Raw genomic sequence first — 17,978 nt, forward strand, 5'->3', positions numbered from 1 at the left:
CCTACCACATCTCAGTGATACCAACAACACCATAGCCCTTCAGGCATGCACACATCTGAAGTTCCTCCTGCTCATTCCTCATGCTTCATGCATTCGCCTAGAAGCATTTAAGGTGGTCCCCCTTCAAAGCAGTTGTGCTGGCAGGGATGACAATTTGCAGTTCCTATGCTTTCCTGTTGGCCTACAATCCTCCTATCCTCTTCTATATATGGTGAACTTCCAGGTAGTCTATAAAGAAAACAGTAAAATAATGTTTCAGCTGTAAGCTTAATTAATGTCACATACTGTGTAGAGTGGAAGCAAAATTAATGACCTGTTGTAGTGTCTTACAAAAAGAGAAGCGTCCACAGCATGAGCTGTGGGCCAGAGGACATGTTACTGTCAGGCAGAGTGAAGAGAACCAGCTGGTTCTGGTAGGTCATCTTTGTGATGTCTGCAGTATGGCTAGTTATGAGCAGATTGCATTTTGATTATTTTTTTTTCCTTTAAATGCTGATGTGAATAATTTTCTGTGCTATTTATAGTTTTTCTTCTATCTTTTCACTTCAACAAAACATTTACTTGCTGGTATGTTCCTAACCAGCCTACATCATTATTGTATCTAGATGCTGTCATACTATATTTTTATATTTAAAAATATATTTATTTTTTTTATCTGTGAATTAAGAAAATAATGCACAGAGAATCAACCAGTAACAAAAATATCTAGCAGCAGTGTCATGTGACAGGCTACAATTACAATAGCTGAGGCAACAAAAATAATATTGTTTTTTTGGCTTACCTGTTTCATGATATGAGTAGTAAACAGTTTCAGATTTTTATCTGAAAATTAGATGCTGATTTCTTTGGTTTAGGTTGTTTTGCTTTTGTTGTTTGTTTTCTTTGTGTGGTTTTGTTTGTTTGTTTTGTTTGTTTTTTTAATATAGCTATGTATTTGTCGAGATAATATCTTGTGAGAATTGAAAATTGCTTGTAGCTTTAAATAAACATTTTCCATTTATGTTATAGCAATAATCAAGTCCATTTATCCTATGTCAAATCAGAATAGGGATAGGAAAAATACTGGAGTTTCAACCTTAATTACCAGAGAAAAATACTTGGTTTAGATCTGAACAAAATTGTAGCTATTGTAGATATTCTGTGAAATCACTTAGGAAGTTTTGCTTCTGTCCTACCTCCCCCCATTCCCTCTGACATACTAGGTTTTTATTAGATTGCCTGATAGTTTCCTTTATCTTCTTTACGCTGGTCATTCAGTACGGTGTAAGAACTGATCTAATTTATTTGTAGTTACTGTGTAATGTATCCCATATTACTTTGGATTTGAACTAGAAATCTCATTTATTATCAGAGCACAGAAGCTATTTTTAATTTTTAATATGTGTCTCTGGGTGGCTTATGACTTTGTGCATACATGCACGTGTGCACCATGAAGTTTACCAGTTTAAGATGATAACACTGAAACACTTTAAAAATTTAATGGAGCACTTCTGCAATTTAATTATTTTTTGTTTGAGACCCTAAAGCATCCTAATGTCAGAAGCTCAGGTGAACTTTCATACCATAAGTCTTGTCTTATCTTGAAATGTTGTCACCAGTCATATTTACAAGACCTGAATAATGGAATAGAATAAAGATTATACAGCAGATTTTTTTAAATGTCGATCTAGTAGTAATTCCACATTGATAAGGTCTGTCAGTTGCCTAGTTTAGAATGTATATTACTATGTATTTTAAAAGTTGAATAGGGTGAAATAGCAACTCAGTGATTGAAAATTTGTGTGGATATTTTTATGTATTTCTGTGATCTACATTAATACATCTCTATTCATAAGTACCTGTGTATATGTATTTTTATGTATAAAGCATATGTGCATGTAATCAAACAGAATTCTTGGCAAAAAATTGTTAGGTGTTTTTAGGTGTGACCAGTTTTCTGAAAGATAGTCATATTGCATAGTTTAGCAGGCTCATGCAAGTAATTTTTCTAAAAATACTTTAATAACTTACTAATCCTTCCAGTCTTCTGAATTTTCTTTGCCTTTTCATGATCTACAAAGACACAGAGCTCATAGCAGTTCCTTCTCAGAGCTCACAGCAGTTCCTTCTCAGTTAAAAATACTAATCCAAAGTAGATATGGTCTGGTACCTTCTCAGTTACTGGTGACAAAAACCTATTATACTAAATTGACATATTTATAAAACATTTTAGTGTGTTTTTTTCTTTCTTAATACTTTTAACATTGCCAGGTACTAATTACCAGACCAACTAGGAATTGTTTTCATTTTCAGTAGTTTAAAAATCAGATTATTTTTACATGAGTATGCAAATCAGTAGTTAGAGTGCTACCAGTAACTGTAAATGGCCATATTATTAACCCTAAAAATAAAGTAAAAATCACAACAATATTTTTATATTCATAGAAAATGACAAATTATTTTGGCCTGTTTATTATGTATGTATGTGCAGTTCTGCCTTGATTCTTGTGCATGGTTGGGAAGAACTGATGTGATATGAAGTGGGTTTGACCAACTTGCTTGAGTTTCAAAGGCAGCTGGTGGTGTGTGGCTTTATATGTAACAATTTCAAAATTAAAATGTTATTTTGGTGAATTTTTTGTTGTTTAATTTTTTTCTAATTGGAAAAATATTCAACAGTTTTAAGAAAAAAATTGCTTGTAGATTGTGGTGGGTTGACCTTGACTAGTCGCCAGATGCCCACCAAGCTGTTCCATCACTCCCTCTCCTCAATTGATGGGGGGAGAGAAAGTATTACAAAAGGTTTATGGGTTGAGATACAGACAAGGAGGTTAGTCAGTGCTTACTGTCACAGGCAAAACAGTCTCAACTTGAGGAAATTGATTTAATTTATTGCCAATTAATAAGAGAGTAGGATAATGAGAAATAAGAAAAAATCTAAAACCAGCTTTCCCCCACCCATCCCTTCTTCCCAGGCTCAACTTCACTCTTCACTATCTTCTCCCCAAGCAGCTCAGAGGGACAGGGAATGGGAGTTGTGGTCAATTTGTTACACATTGCCTCTTCTGCTCCTTCCTCCTCGTATTCTTCCCCTGGTCCCACATGGGGTCCTTCCCATGAGGGACAGTGCTACGTTAACTTCTCCAGGTCCTGCCCAGGGGCTGCAGTTCTTCACAAACTGCTCCAGCATGGGTCCTTTTTAGAGAGTGCAGTCTTTCAGGAATGCACTACTCCATCGTGGGTTACACATGGGTCCCCAGCTCCTGCCAGAAAACCTGCTTCTCCACTGGTGGCTCTTCTCCATGGGGTCACAGGTTCTTCCAGGAGCCTGCTACAGCACAGGCTCTCCGTGGGGCCACAGACTGTGGCACACGCTCCAGTTCCAGCATTGGGTCCTCCACAGGCTGCAGGGTGAATATCTGCTCCACCGTGGACCACCATGGGCTGCAGGGGGACAACTTGCATTGCCAAATCTCTCTCAGTTGAACAGTATACACTGAGGGAAACTGAATGATGCCTGACTGTGGTGATGAAATAAAATGTCATTGTATTTAATTATTGTGTTGCAAAGGCTGTATTTCTTGAGGCTGCGGTCATAGTTTTAGGGGCAGTGCTACTTCTGGCATTCTGACAATCTAGAAGTTGACTTTTCAACATTTTTTAACAATAACACTTGTTTTATAAGAAATATGTAGACTGAGGTCTCAAGACAATGGAAATGGTTAAAAAATACTAATTATTTTATATCTCAAAATATAATAATGCATTGCAGTTTTGTCACAACAGCTGGCTAAATAAATGTTTAGAAGCTCATTATAAGGAGGAAACGGTTAACCCTTCTGTGCATTCTGTTTCTGAATTCATAAGGAATTCAGATCAAAGCTAGGCTGAATACTGCCAGAATACAATAAAGGGATGATCTAAGGTCTTGAAGCCTAGTGATACATTGCTTTGAGAGAACCGAGAAACGTTGATCGAAGTTCTGCTTTAAAGGTTCAGTACATAAATCAACTACTAAATGTTACATTTAATTGAAATTACAAAATACATCTTTACTAGCTTATTTTAAAATGTGCATTATAAATTAATTATTTCTGTTTTTACTTATTTAATGATGTGTTAATTGTTGTAATATGGATGTGTAATCTATGACTTGTGGCTGCAATTACTCACAATGAGTTAATTTATGCCATTAATATCTCATTTACTAACTAGTGCAAGGTAAAATCTCAAGAGTTTGGATTTGAATAAATATCTAGCAATACAGATGTTTATGTAAACATTTTTATCTTTAAAAAATCTTATGAAGTCAACATTTCTTTTATCCTTCTAACGGATTTATTTTTTTTTATTATTTCTAATTGAATCAACTGACCTATTTTTGTCCATTCTTTGCTTACTTTTAGTGGAAAGAAGGGAAGTTTTTAAGTGTAAACCTGATCATTCTATCTGGTTTATGATTTGGTTTTTTTAATTATTATTTTAATTATTATTTTGTTTTGGGTATTTCTTTGTTTTGTGTTTTGGGATTTTTTCATCCTCCTCCTAAGGACAAAACCTATTAAATCAATCTTTTAAATGAGCATGGTTCAGGAAGAACTTTTCCATAAACAAATGAGATTGCTTTAATTTAATTTTTAAGTCACGGAGGAAAGTTAATACCTTCCAGTCTGTGGGCAGTGTGGCAGCTGAATATGAATATAAATATCTGTCAAGGAAAGTTAAGGATGTAAAAAATGTTATCTATTTTCATATTAAGCGCCATAAACATTTTTGCCCTAAAGAAGAATTAATTATAACTTATTTAAGCAGTTTGCAAACAGTTAGGATGGTAGTAACTGTATCTGCTAAAGGGCAAAATTGAAAGTGTGAAGGTTTTCTTATTCCTTTGTGTGTAAAATATCATATATACAATGGTATACTTTTGTGTAAAGTATAGGTGTATATATAATTGCATACATCATTAATTTAATTTACTAAGTATAATAGAAGAGTGATAACTTCAGTTATAATTTATGCCTTTCTAGAAATAATAGATTTTTCTTTTATTTGTATGAAGGAGTGTACTGGTTTTGGCTACAAGCTACTATAAAGAAAATTATTTTTATCTTAGCCAAAACCAGTACAAAAAATGTTTCATGACTTTTTTTCACTGAAGATATTTTTCCTGAATGACCTGTTAAAGGACAACAAAACAGTCTTCAGAACTATAATGTAAGATACATGCGTGGATTACATAAATATTTCTTACAGTTTCTTGCTCTCAATTTGAAACGCAAATCCACTTTGAAATATCCACCCAAAGGCTTACTTTAAATTGATGAACATCACCAAATTCTTACTAAACGCCTAGTAAAAATAACACTGATGTGGTTTATGCTGAATTAATGCATCACTTTTGTTCCCATATAAACTGATTTTCTATACATTCTCAGATTAAGTTCATGTAGTAATATCTATGCAAAAAGATCTCTTGTTTGCTTACCTATGCTTACATCTTTCTTTTCCAGATGACACGAGAGCAGTATATATTAGCAACACAACAGAACAGCCTTCCAAGTACTGAACATCCTCAATTTTACCCAGTAGGGATCTATGGATGGCGAAAGAGGTGCTTATACTTCTTTGTCCTTCTACTATTGGTTACCATGATTGTTAACTTAGCAATGACAATATGGATTTTGAAGGTTATGAATTTCACAGTGGTGAGTATCACAGTGACTTTATGTCCCCTGTTTCTTGAAGTAATGACTTGTAGTTTTAGTTCTCTTTCCTTTACCCTGGTATATACAAATATTGGAATTTTAAATTAAAATAGTATCTTCTTGCGTGCCACTTCAGATATTTAAAATTTTTGTGTATATTCTACCATGAGTGAATCTGTGCCCTATGTATTAATATACTTTTGGTTAATGATGTCTACTGAAAATATATTTGGATCTTAGATTTTCCCAACCAAAACCATCATGGCAACTAGCCTAAGCATCTCCTGGTTGCTTGTCACCACTGATAGCAACCAGTAGCAGTTTGTTGTCACTCTTCTCTATGATATCTCTCTGAGGAGGAAAGTAGGTTAGTTGGGCCAACTTAGGGTGTGTTATTTTTTAATTTATGCTGTTCTTAGTATTTTTTTGGAGTATACTGACCATTTGGATGGTCCTTCTAGAAGTTGACATAACTGACTTGAAGTTGATAAAAGTGGGGTAGGTGGGTATAAAAGGCATTGCCTTTTATCAGATAACCTCTGTCTGGAATCTTTAATAGCAGCAAAGTGTTACTAAGTCTGTGTCTCTGATGTACTCCTGAAAGTACATCTCCATCCAGTGAAAACACTGTTCTCTGCCCACCTGTTCCCAAAGGTAGTTTGGATAAAGGTAGTAGGACTGCTCAGTAGTTGGCAGTGTGGTGTCATTGATAAGGTAGACCACTCCACAGTTTAAAACAGCGGTGCTTCTGCTAGGATTGGTGTAGTTTCTCTCTCTGGATTTTGACCTTCATAAGGCATATTTTGATGTAGCTAGTAATACATTTCTAATTCATAGGGTCATAGCACATTTCTATTCTCCATTATTTTACTGAAAATAAAAAAAACAACCAAAAACCCCGGCATTGAACTTATGTCTAAAATTGTTCTGTATATGCTAATGCTCTGTAATGTATAAGGTTATTTGAGATCTTTGCTTGGTAGAGATGTATTGTGCAAATACATTGCTACTTCTGAGTTGCCACTAGTGTGTGAATATGTTTGATTCATATTTTGATAACTGTATGACTTTAATAATAATGTACTGGCAAGCTCCTTAGAAGTGGGGGCAGTGTTTGGGGTTTTTTTGGGGAAGGGTTGTTTGGTTGTTTTTTTCTTTTTTTCTTTTTTTTCTTTTTTCTTTTTTCATCATATTTAGGCATACCTCTTGAATTCAGTAAAAAGGTCTGCTGTTATTCCAGAGGAGAATTAAGCTTGGAAATTAAAATAGGTTAAGAAGATGTTTTAAAAAGCACAGATTTTTTTCTCTGTGCAGAAGATCGTATTCCAGTGAAATATGAAACAACTTCTGCCTTACCTAGGCAGTATTTGACCTGCCATGTTACAAGCTACTACATAGCTTGTAGCCATTTAAAAGTCTTACAATTTGACCATACAGACTTTTTAAAACAAAACAAAAAAGGAAATTTTGAAGTATTTTTCTTCCCCACATGCCAAACCTTTGTTACAAGGTTGAAGGTTGTGGTGAGTCACTAAATCAGTCCAGAAATCTACAGCAGGAAACAACTGGATTGTTTCAGTATCTGTATGCTACTTAATCAATTGAAGAATTTGCTTCAGTTCTTTGAGAGATGTAAGTATCTGAAATAATTATGTGAACACTGGCTTAATAATTTCACAAAAAATAGTGTTTGAAATGTCATGTACTTAATTTATAAACTCATAATTTCCTTATTACAATTCAGAAATCATAAAGCTTATGTGCATCTTTAATAATCCTGAATTTGTCATAAATATTGGTCAATGGTATGCCACTGACAAGTGCGAGTTAATCTTTAACCCTCGTGTTACAGAATTGAAATTAATTTTGTATATTCACATTTACTGTAGTCATATACTCTATGAAGTGATCTGCAAAACAAAAGCAAAACATAAAACTGCTCTTTCATACAAAATAACCCCCCCAAAATGTTACATATGAATATTCATTTTGGAATATCTTAAAGCCCTTAACTACCTCAGGAAGGAAAATTCCTACTTAACACTTTGTCATGAACAGTCTGAAAAAATTAGTTGCCAAAGGATTTTGTTCTTAAAAAGATAATTAGAAGCATTTTATTTAATTACTCTATCACCACCAGATCATTCTGACTGAAGTTTATATGTAGTATATCCCTGTTGACCTAGATGATTAAACATTCTTTTAATAGGAAAATATTTCATGCTTTTCCTTAATTAAATGTACTGCTTCAGAACTGTTTTGTTTTTGTTTTCCAACTGTTATATAAATTTATGCAGTGAACTGCAGTTACACTGGTGTTGCAGAAAACAGAATCTATGGGTGTAAAACTGTGGTTTATGACCTGAAAACATATATAAAGTTCACACACTAGTTTTACGAAGTGATTGTTGAAAATATAGTAACTAAATGGTATTAAAATGTAATTTATTATACATTTGCATGTAATAGCTGTAGGCTTATAATATAATTTAAAGCTGAAAGAATGAAAAAGTCTGTTGGTATTTGCTTCTGCTTTTATATGCACTAGTACTTTACATTATTTTTTAATTAATTTTATTAAATATACACTGAAGAATGCTAGTTTTCTACAGATTCAAGGGATGTTGGTTTCTATTTGGACTAGCTAGTATTCACATTAGAGTCTCTGTATGGGCTCAAAAGTTGATTGCTACAAGATTTTAATATAAATCTTCATGCTTACCTCCACATATGCGCATCTCAGCACCAGTGGGAAGTTTGAATCAAGTTTGAAGGAGTTACATTCTTGGTGACAGACATTTGAAAGTAAAATAATTTAGTTTTATGAACCTAAGCTTCATGTGTTTACAGAATGTAATAGCTTTGAAATATATGTGTATTTCTTCTGTGCACACCTATATATGTGTAGATATTAACTAAAAACTGTATTTATATGTCTGGACAGTGATAGGGAATCAGAAGTGCAACTAGAAACCTTCTGAAAAGGAGAATGCTTTAGCTAAACTGGTTTAAAGAGTTTTTCACGAAGGAGGAATCTAGCCATGATAATTTTTGAGATTGAACTGCTTTGACATTTTGACATTGTTTTGAATTATTAGCTGTTTTAGCATAAGCCAATGTTGAGCTTATTAGAAAAATACCAGTAATTGCACCACTTCAAGGGGTTGTGAAGAGCCAGGGCATAGGTTTGCCATTGCTGACTGACAGCTGCAACAATGTTAATTTGTATTTGCTGTTCACTTTTTATTTTTAGCTGTACAGCTGCAGCTGCTGACCAATAGGCATAATAAAAGCCTTTCTGAGTTCAATTTATAGATTGTCCCAGTGGAAAAAGTTTCTGAATATACTGACGCTGCATGTAAAAGTTGCATTCTGAATCTAAGCTAGTTATCCCATGCTCATTTTATGCACAGAGAGGACAGATAGGAGCTCCCATCAGGCCACTGAAGTGAATCATCCTTAAGCATGGATGCTAAATAGCTCATCAAAGAAGTAGTTAGAAAGGAAATATGGTTTATTTGCAATTGTGTGGAAACACAGGACAGAGAAGTCTCCTTTTATCAAATTAAGTAGTATATCTGGGAAAGCTAGAGGAACTTTTGGGTCTGAAGTCTCTTCTGCTGTATGATGTAAGAAAGAAACTCAAAGGGTAAAAACAAGTTACAAATAATTGCCCTGATATAGTATGTATCAGTTAGACATGCAAACTGAAGGAAATTAGTATCTGTGTAGCAGAATGAATATTAGATGAAAGAATCAGAGATATAGTAATAATTTTTTCAGACATTCCCTTAGTGTTATTAGCTTGATGTGGGAAACTGTACTTTTCCTCCTCAAATAGTCTTAGCATCTAGTTGAGATGTTACCTCACTTTTCCATCATCTGTTTAGAAAGACACATGTGAAAGCATGAAAGAAAATTAGGACAAAGAAGTCCCTAAACATTTCCACTAATAGGTGTATGTAGCTGTAACACACCATGCTATTGTAGATTTACATGGAAAATAATCATTCAGGAGTAGGTATGTGAGAGGAAGATGTGACCTTGAGCAAAATGCTCTGCAAATAATTTAGCCCTGAAATAATCCGCAGGCTAAACTCGTCACTGAAATAAAACTGGGGTTTTTTTATGTGCATCAAGTGATCTACTCTGTCTTGAGTGGTAAGGATAAAATAATTTAACAGCCTCTACAATCTATTCTCTCCTAATGGAACTTCAAAATCTCTGAATCTCATGCTTGACCTTTATTCTTCATCTATAATTTTAAATGCTTTCCTGAAAAATAAACAAATGCTGCCTGCAAGAATTAACTCAGCTTTTCTCATGTCTCTTAAGCCTGATTACAAATTATATGTGCAAAAAATCTTGGAAAAATCAACTCAGGAACTCAAATATGTAGCTTTTGTCAATATCAAAATAATAGACTTAGGATATTGAGTTTTATGGAACATTTAGAATTTCCTTTCCTTGTGCTAACTTTGCCATGATCAACAGGCTTCGCCATGGAAACATCTGTCTTTCACTTTCCCTCAGGATGTAATTACCTCTCACTTAGGTTATATATATCTAATGAAGACCAAAGCTGATAGTAACTTTTTTGTGCCTATACAATTAGTATCCTAGTTTGTTCAAGAGGGATGGGACACTCAAGTCATAACTTGGTGGCATAACCACAGGATCAAAAATGGATGTGTTTTGTATTTATAATACCCTGGTTATGTCACTTATGTACTATATATGAATGTTACAGTTTAGCAAGGAAAGAAATATTTTTCCTGTGCCTGCATTCTTCTTGTCATGTATTTCATGGTTCATATGATAGGTAATTAGCTTTCTCTTTAACAATTTATTCACTTGAGCATTATTCTTATCTTGTATAGTTTTTAATTTATTCAAACACCAATAGAACTATAATTTTATGTAATTCTTCATATTTGTGTTAACGAATAACATATTTTGAGTCCATCAATCTGATTACTTACATTGTAAAAGAGATTTACCTTACATTTTTATCCCTAAACAAATACCAGCGTAGAAATATGCAACTGAAATTGTCTGTAGATATTTCAAATTATGGTTTTAAACAAGAAATTAAAAATTCTCTTACTGCTGTGAAGTGACATTATGAAATTAAATGGGGCAATCAACATAGAAATCTAAGTCCCCCTCCTGGTGGGGGGGAGGCATTTAATATCAGTGCCTCTATACATTTTCTATCATGTACACAATTGGCATTGATATTGGTATTTACTTCATACTACATTATTCCCTTGCCTAGTGCATTACATTGAAGTTTGGAGTTTAGTGAGACTGAAAAAATTGTAATGGCAGGAAAAATGCAAATGTGAACCTCTTTAGTTCTCAGCATCTCTTTTGGCTTGGCCCAAAAGGGCATGACTCAACCACATATCCTTGGAAGTAACAGCAAAAATATCAGTAAAATGCTTTTACTGGCTTTGGTTGTTCATCTGGTTTTGTGCGTCTCTATGTTCTGCTTTCCCATTAGGAGCTGATGTATGAGAAGACTTACTTTGTTACCACTGTAAGAATGCAGTCATTGAATTCAGGTGTGTTCTGTTGCTGTAGGTACTTACACTGTTGGAATCTGTTTTTACTGCTCTCCAGGTGCAATGTTTTCAGTGTTAATAGATGTTAAACTCCTTTTGCCAATAGTACCATGGGAATCACTTTTAAGATCAGGAATGGGACAACTTATCCTCTTGGTCGAGACAATTATTTCTCAAGGGAACTTGAACTTCAATGTACCTTCAAGCATAAGCAGGGCAAAAACAACGATTTGAATCTCCTGGCTAGAATTCACGTTTCATGCTCTCAATTGAATCTGCTGGCTGCCTAGCTCCAGCTTCATGCTGTTTGAACAGCAGGTCATTTGCAAAATGATTGAAAGTCTGTGGGAAGATATACATGCCAACTAAGCATGATTTCTTTTTATGTGACAGCATGTATTATAATGCAGATGTCTGCAACCATTACCTCTTGTCTGCATCCCTATAGACTGTCCCTATATTCCTTTAGGAGTTTGACTTTAGGAGTTAGAACCTTTCACATCTGCAAAAATCTAAATCATAGTATTTTTTGAGACCAGTAAACACAAGAATATTTTCCTGGGTTTTCATTGCTGTTCATGAATAAGGAAATATTTCAAATTTTTGACTCTGTGTTACTGGAATACACACAACTTCTGATCTTAATGCCCAATATGGAAAAAGTCCCTATAATTTCCTCACAAGTACAATTTCTTCATTAAAGGTATCATTTAATATTTGAAGTTTTAGTGGTACAGAACTAAAGCAGCTGTGTTCAATGACATACAGCAAACTGTCTTGGCATACTATCGCATTTCCTTTGAAAACTGTACTGTAATACTTGTTATCCATTTCTCAACAACCACGACAGTGACATGAGCTGTCAGTTTTCTAAAAGTCTTTGACAACCCAAATCTCCTTATGTTCAAAACAATATTTGTTCTTTTATCAGTTCAGTCAGTTCTGCTGATATATGCAATGAAGTTAGTATTTGCCCATGGCAGTTAACACAATTTCAAGCAGAAATAAGAAAAAGTGCTTTTCCATTTTCTAGCTACTTTTTGTTGAGACCTCTCCAATTTGCACCAGATTGGCATTTGAAATTTATTAAGTTGTGTAACAGCTGTACTTACCTCTACTTAAAAACTATTTGGTTGGTTGGCAAACAGACATCTTCTTTCATTTTACAAAGGCAGCAGTTTGTTATTAGATTTTGAATAAATATGATTTAATAGTAGCAGTTGCTGGATATTTAATAAATATGTTCTGTCACATCTACAGTTTTAATTTATTTCAGTGGCAATCACTTATTGTCAATAATTTATTTTAAACTGTAAATGATCTCATTTTCCAAAGTTATCTTTTAACTAGATAGAGAACTATCTACATCTCTCAATATTTTAGTTTTCAAGAGCCTGATGTCCCATTTTGGGATGAATGCAAGAAAGCTTTTGTTTCTTTTTTGTTCGTTTGTTTTGTTTTTGTTGTGTTTTTTTTTAGTGAGAAAGATCCAGTCCAGAGCAGGCAATATTATTAATGATTAAGAGACTTAGTCAAGATATCAGAGACCAAGGTTCAAATTCATAGAGTCTCCAATATAGACCATATCCCAGGTAAGTGTACTGCTCATAGGCTGTTAACTCTTCTGATTTCTGGTGTTCCTTTTTAAAAGATACATCACCTTTATCTTACTATCTGTTAGTCTCAAACATTAGATATCATCCTTATTGCAAATTTTATTGAAAATTCACATGAAATAGCTGTGTACTCCTCAATTATGTTTTCTGCTCAGATTAATAATTCCTTTGAGAAAATGTTTAGAAAATTGTGGTCCAGCTAAAATGAGTGTTATAGAAAACTACATACGCATGCACAGTGTCTTATTTATGAAATAGGCTATGTTTTAATCTTTTTTATGTTGTACTTGAAAACAGAACCTGAAGTATCTTGAATGAACCTTTCAGGTCATGCATGATTCAAACTCGCTCATAGCACGTCAACTAAAGAATCTTGCTATGAGTTAATTTTACTTGTACTTTTTAATTGCATTTGTTGACATTCATGTAAAGGAACAACTTTACGGAACTGGAGGGTATTTTGTAAAACTTGTGTCTTCTTTGCTTCGGCATGCAGTGGGTAAGAATGAACTGATTTATTCTTACTCTCTTTTTGAGTGCATTACATAGTGGCTGTACTAAGTACTGTGAAGAACTTGTCAGTATTTCTAATACCATTCTTCTAAATAACTTTTATTCTCATTTTGTACATGTACCTTCTGTATTGTAACCCTCCTTTTCTAGCGTTATGGGGAAAAAAAAAAAATCAGTCTTAATCTGCCAGTGCAAATATGGTGTAGGTTTACTTGACTGTATAGTAATTAATGTGCCCAATCCTAATTAGTTTATGTAAATCTCTCTTATCTCCAATTCTTTTTCTTTCCAATGAAAGGGAAAAGTTAAAAAATCTGTTGTCACACTGGAAAGGCAACCAATCTGAAATCAAGTTTGCAGTTTCCTTTTTGTTACACATATGCATAGCAATGTTTTGCACATTGTTACACATGCTTGGTTAGCTTTTTTATAGTACTCAGCATCTCGTGCAAAGGCATGTTCCTGTAAAAGTTAGGAAGGTATTGTTTAAAACAGTGCTATTTCCTAGCACTTAGCAAATACGAATTGACTTCATTTTATATGCTAATTACATTGTTGATTCTGCTTGGCTGAATGCAGATTTTAAATATTTTTTTTCCTGAGATATATAGCCTTACATTTTGATGTTTATTGTTACGGATTATCTCTGAAAGCAAAACATGGAATAAAATTAATATTTTCTATATTTGTTTGGTCATGGAGATTGAATGGCAAAATACTAGTAAAATTCCCTACAGAAAAAGGGAATAAATACTTTGCACCCTATTTAACCTTGTAAAAAAAGTGATTTTTGTTCACTGTAGAAAAAATATATCTATTTACAGAATAGCTTAAGCAATTTCAACCTGGCCTTGCGTTTGTGGCTTTGGAGAACTGTACCATAGTAACCAGAACTTGAATGCTTAGGGAAACTGTCTATAAACAGCAGTTACTTTATTGAGATGCACTGAGAACATCAAGTTTTATTTGCCGGTATAAGGTCACTGCTTGCTCATTTGTCTTGTTGCTTCATATTTGTTTCATGATGTGTCAGGACTGGTTCAAAACGAAATTAAAGGGCACAGATTCATAAATTGTATTTTTATCCCATGTCAGCAGTCCAGCATGCCGCATATAACTTGTCCCATGTTTCAAAGAAAATGTGGATGGCTACATCTCTACCATTCACTGCAGTGATTCTGGTGTGTGTTAAACTATGACTCATGCATCTGCTTGTAAGAGTTTTATAATTTGAAAAGAATTCTGAGTATGGATATAGGAAGTATAGAAGAGGGCAGCAACAACCTTAATTCATATGTTAGGTTAGATGACAATAAATATATATTTTTTCAGTTTGTGGACATTTACCTTCATTAACTAATAACAATGAATTTTAGCTGAGTGATCAGTGTTTACTGGACAGCTTATTCTTAATCATTCACTGTATAATTAGGCTGGAACAAGTATCTAAGATTTTTCCTTCAAATATTTGCTTTCCTGGAAAATTGAATTAACTTAATTTCCATGACTTGCTTTTAGCTGTGTTCCTTTTGCATGTGTTTTCTAGCATTACATTAGTGTTACTGTTATACAAAGACAATTTTAAATCCTTACAGATTTATCCAGTAAACCAGTTCTGACACTGAGATTAATCCAACTAGATAGCCTGAATAGCAGATGTTTGAGGAGAGTTGTTGACTAGCAATCCTTGCTAATGGGAAGAAATAATAAAAAAAAAAAAAGTGAAAAAACCTAATTTTGTATCTTAAGGTTCAAGAAACTAATAAACAGAAAGTCATTACATGAAAAAAAGGCTAATGCATCAACATGTTGTCTCACATAGGGCAACTAAAACAGTACAGGTTAATTTTGTAGTTCAAGCCAAATCAGTAATGTTTTGTAATGTTATTTAGCAGTAACTAGAACATTAATTAAAGTCACCAAAATATATATTATATGTATAAATAAGGAAAAGTTTCATGGTTTCTTCTTTCCCTTCTACTATTGGAATGGTTTATGTGGGTATAGAGTACAAGAAAAAGAATTACAGTCTGTGATCAGAATCCGGCTTTTATTTGTACAAATATTCCCTCTTGAAATCAATACAAGTCTGTATACAGCGAGCAGAATATACTTGTGTCAGTCGAGCCTAAATTAGACCTACTACATCTAGAAATAATAATTTAAAAAAAAAAAACCTATTTGATGATAGAATATGTAATGATATGTATCTTGTTTGGCTGAGTATTCCCTCCTCTTTGTGATATATCAGTGTATTACATATGTGGTTAAAATCCCATTAAATAATGAAATCAAATATTCTAAGCAGAAATAATATGGCAACAAGAACCTTTTTAAATAAAAAATTTGAATAAAGTATTTCTGTGACCTGCAGAGGATAAGGAGAAAAAAAATTTACTCAAAAGATGCAACTCTGATGGAATATCTTGTTTATGGCTGACAGTCGTACTGTACTAAATTGCTAGATAAAATCAAGGAAGAAAAATCAAGAAATTATATTGGTGATTCTGTGATTATCATATAAATTTGACTGCTTTGTATTGAAACACCTGGTCCAAAGGATCTCATCTAATGGTTTGTTATTGCAGGCAACGTGGTGCATGTCTTTTCTGTCACGAGTGTCCATCATACCACTGACTTATTCAGTTGAGCATCAACCCTCAGAAACTCCGTGCAAATCTTTTTACTGTGTCATTCAGTTAAGAAAAAAAAAAAAAAGTACAGGGCCTCCCATAAAATCTTGAGGGTTTTCAGTCTTTTTATTGCATCTTGCAAAACCAAAAAAACACAACAAAACAACACAGATACATCTTTTAACATCTCTAATAATGAAATGTGCACTTTTAGTGCACAGAACTGGTTTTAATTATAAATCTTTCTTTCCTCTGACTTCATTGCAAACTGTTTACACAGTAGAGCGATACCAAGAAATTATTTCCCAAGCAAAAATTTCTAGTTACTGTGTTTTCACATTATCTTCAAAGTATTTTAAAAGCAAGGATTACAGATTTCTGTCTATTTCAACAAAACCTATTGAAATAAGTAAGAATTAATATATATGAATTCTGATTGACTAATTCAACTTTTAATCAGTAATTTTATTTTTGTACACTGTGATGGCACGAAACATAAAAGGAAAAGGAGTTCTCTTCATAGAATTACTGTCCTCTCCTCTACTCAGTAGAGATATTTTATTACAGAAGGTAGATGAATAAAAAGATTAAAAAACAAAACAAAACAACAACAACAAAAACACACACACACACACAAAACCAAAAAACAAACAAACAAAAACAAAAAACCAAACTTGGTCATCTTCATCTCATACTTTTATGACATTTTTTCTAGAGATGGAATTCTCACTCAGTTCTCCAGTCTTCAGGAATATACATTTGATTTAAGCTATCTTTCTGGGTCTAGGCATGCTGCATAGAAGTAGTAGAGGACACAAAAATCTATCTAGCTCTATTGGATGAACATGCAATACAAAGGACACTTTTATTTGAAATAATTTGTCTTGCTACATATTAAGGCACATACTGTAGCATTTAAATTTATTTTAAAATTATGATAACAATAAAATAACATTAATTTTTACAGTAGTTAATTTAAAAGAAAAATATATTATGTGAACTGTTAATAATAAAATTTGCCTGTAGATTTGTTCTCAGGGCTGATTGATGTAAGTTTATGTGCATATACATATCCAAAACTTATTTTTTCTCAGGAGGGATGTAAACTGTTTGCATTTTAATTTCCTGATGGCTTCATGTTGATTCGCACTCGTCCATAATTAAAATGCTAATTATAAAGGGAGACGGTTGATTTTTATGCTTAGCTTTCCATTCCCTTGCTCTCAGTTACAAATTTTATAAATTACTTGCAAAGTGATTTAAATAATTTTATGACTCAACAACAAGTTTTAGAATTCCTTTCTTTATTATTATCATTATCTTGAGTGAAAATTTTAATATGGATACATTAGAATGCTTAAAGAGAAACAAATTTATTACTAAAAATAAGAAACAGAATTTTAAAAAGAAAAGATGGCATAGAATTACTCAAATTTGACTCTAATGTGAGTTAGCAACCAAGTCTTTATGGCACTTCTGAAGTTTTAATAGAACATGAAAGATAGGTAACTCTTGCATTGCTATTTTCCATTTCAGTCACTGGGCTCAGATATCATATTACTGCTATGTGTCTTAGAAAGATTACTTAGATAAAAATACATTTTAGCAGGTATTGTCATTATTGCAGTTATGAAGTCTGTATTGCTACTCAGTAACATATAAAATAAACTATTTCCATTTCTGCAGTTCAGTAATAAAACATTCTGTTAAAGTGATCCATGAGGGCTGGAGATGGAAAGAATTAAACCATAAAAGAAAAGACTGGGACAGAGATCAAACTTGTATCCGGAGCTTTTCTTGCAGCATTTGAATGTAAAGACAATAATACTGTAAAAACGTACAGAGAATAAAACCCCACAGTATCTTTTCCTGTTTGCTGGCTATACTGAAACATTCTAATAAGAGCAAATAGAACTATTTTGTAGACTCTCTTAGAGATAATGCATCTGTTACTTTTTGTAGGTG

General features: G+C 33.3%; 1 protein-coding gene across 3 annotated transcripts in view; it reads left to right on the forward strand.

Annotated features, from left to right (window-relative positions):
* Positions 1-17,978, forward strand: part of SGCZ (sarcoglycan zeta) — a 423,412-nt gene that overhangs the window by 228,310 nt on the left and 177,124 nt on the right. Inside the window, exon 3 of one of the 3 annotated variants that reach the window (XM_051619665.1) lies at positions 5,490-5,684. The exons of 1 other annotated variant lie outside the window; for it this stretch is intronic. In XM_051619665.1, coding sequence (XP_051475625.1) covers positions 5,490-5,684 — 195 coding nt within the window. Of the gene's footprint in view, positions 1-5,489; positions 5,685-17,978 lie in introns of those variants that run through there. One more of the 3 variants, XM_051619667.1, reaches the window with a different exon arrangement.

The sequence above is a fragment of the Apus apus genome, chromosome 4 (assembly GCF_020740795.1).
Source record: "Apus apus isolate bApuApu2 chromosome 4, bApuApu2.pri.cur, whole genome shotgun sequence".
NCBI classification, from domain to species: Eukaryota; Metazoa; Chordata; class Aves; order Apodiformes; family Apodidae; genus Apus; species Apus apus.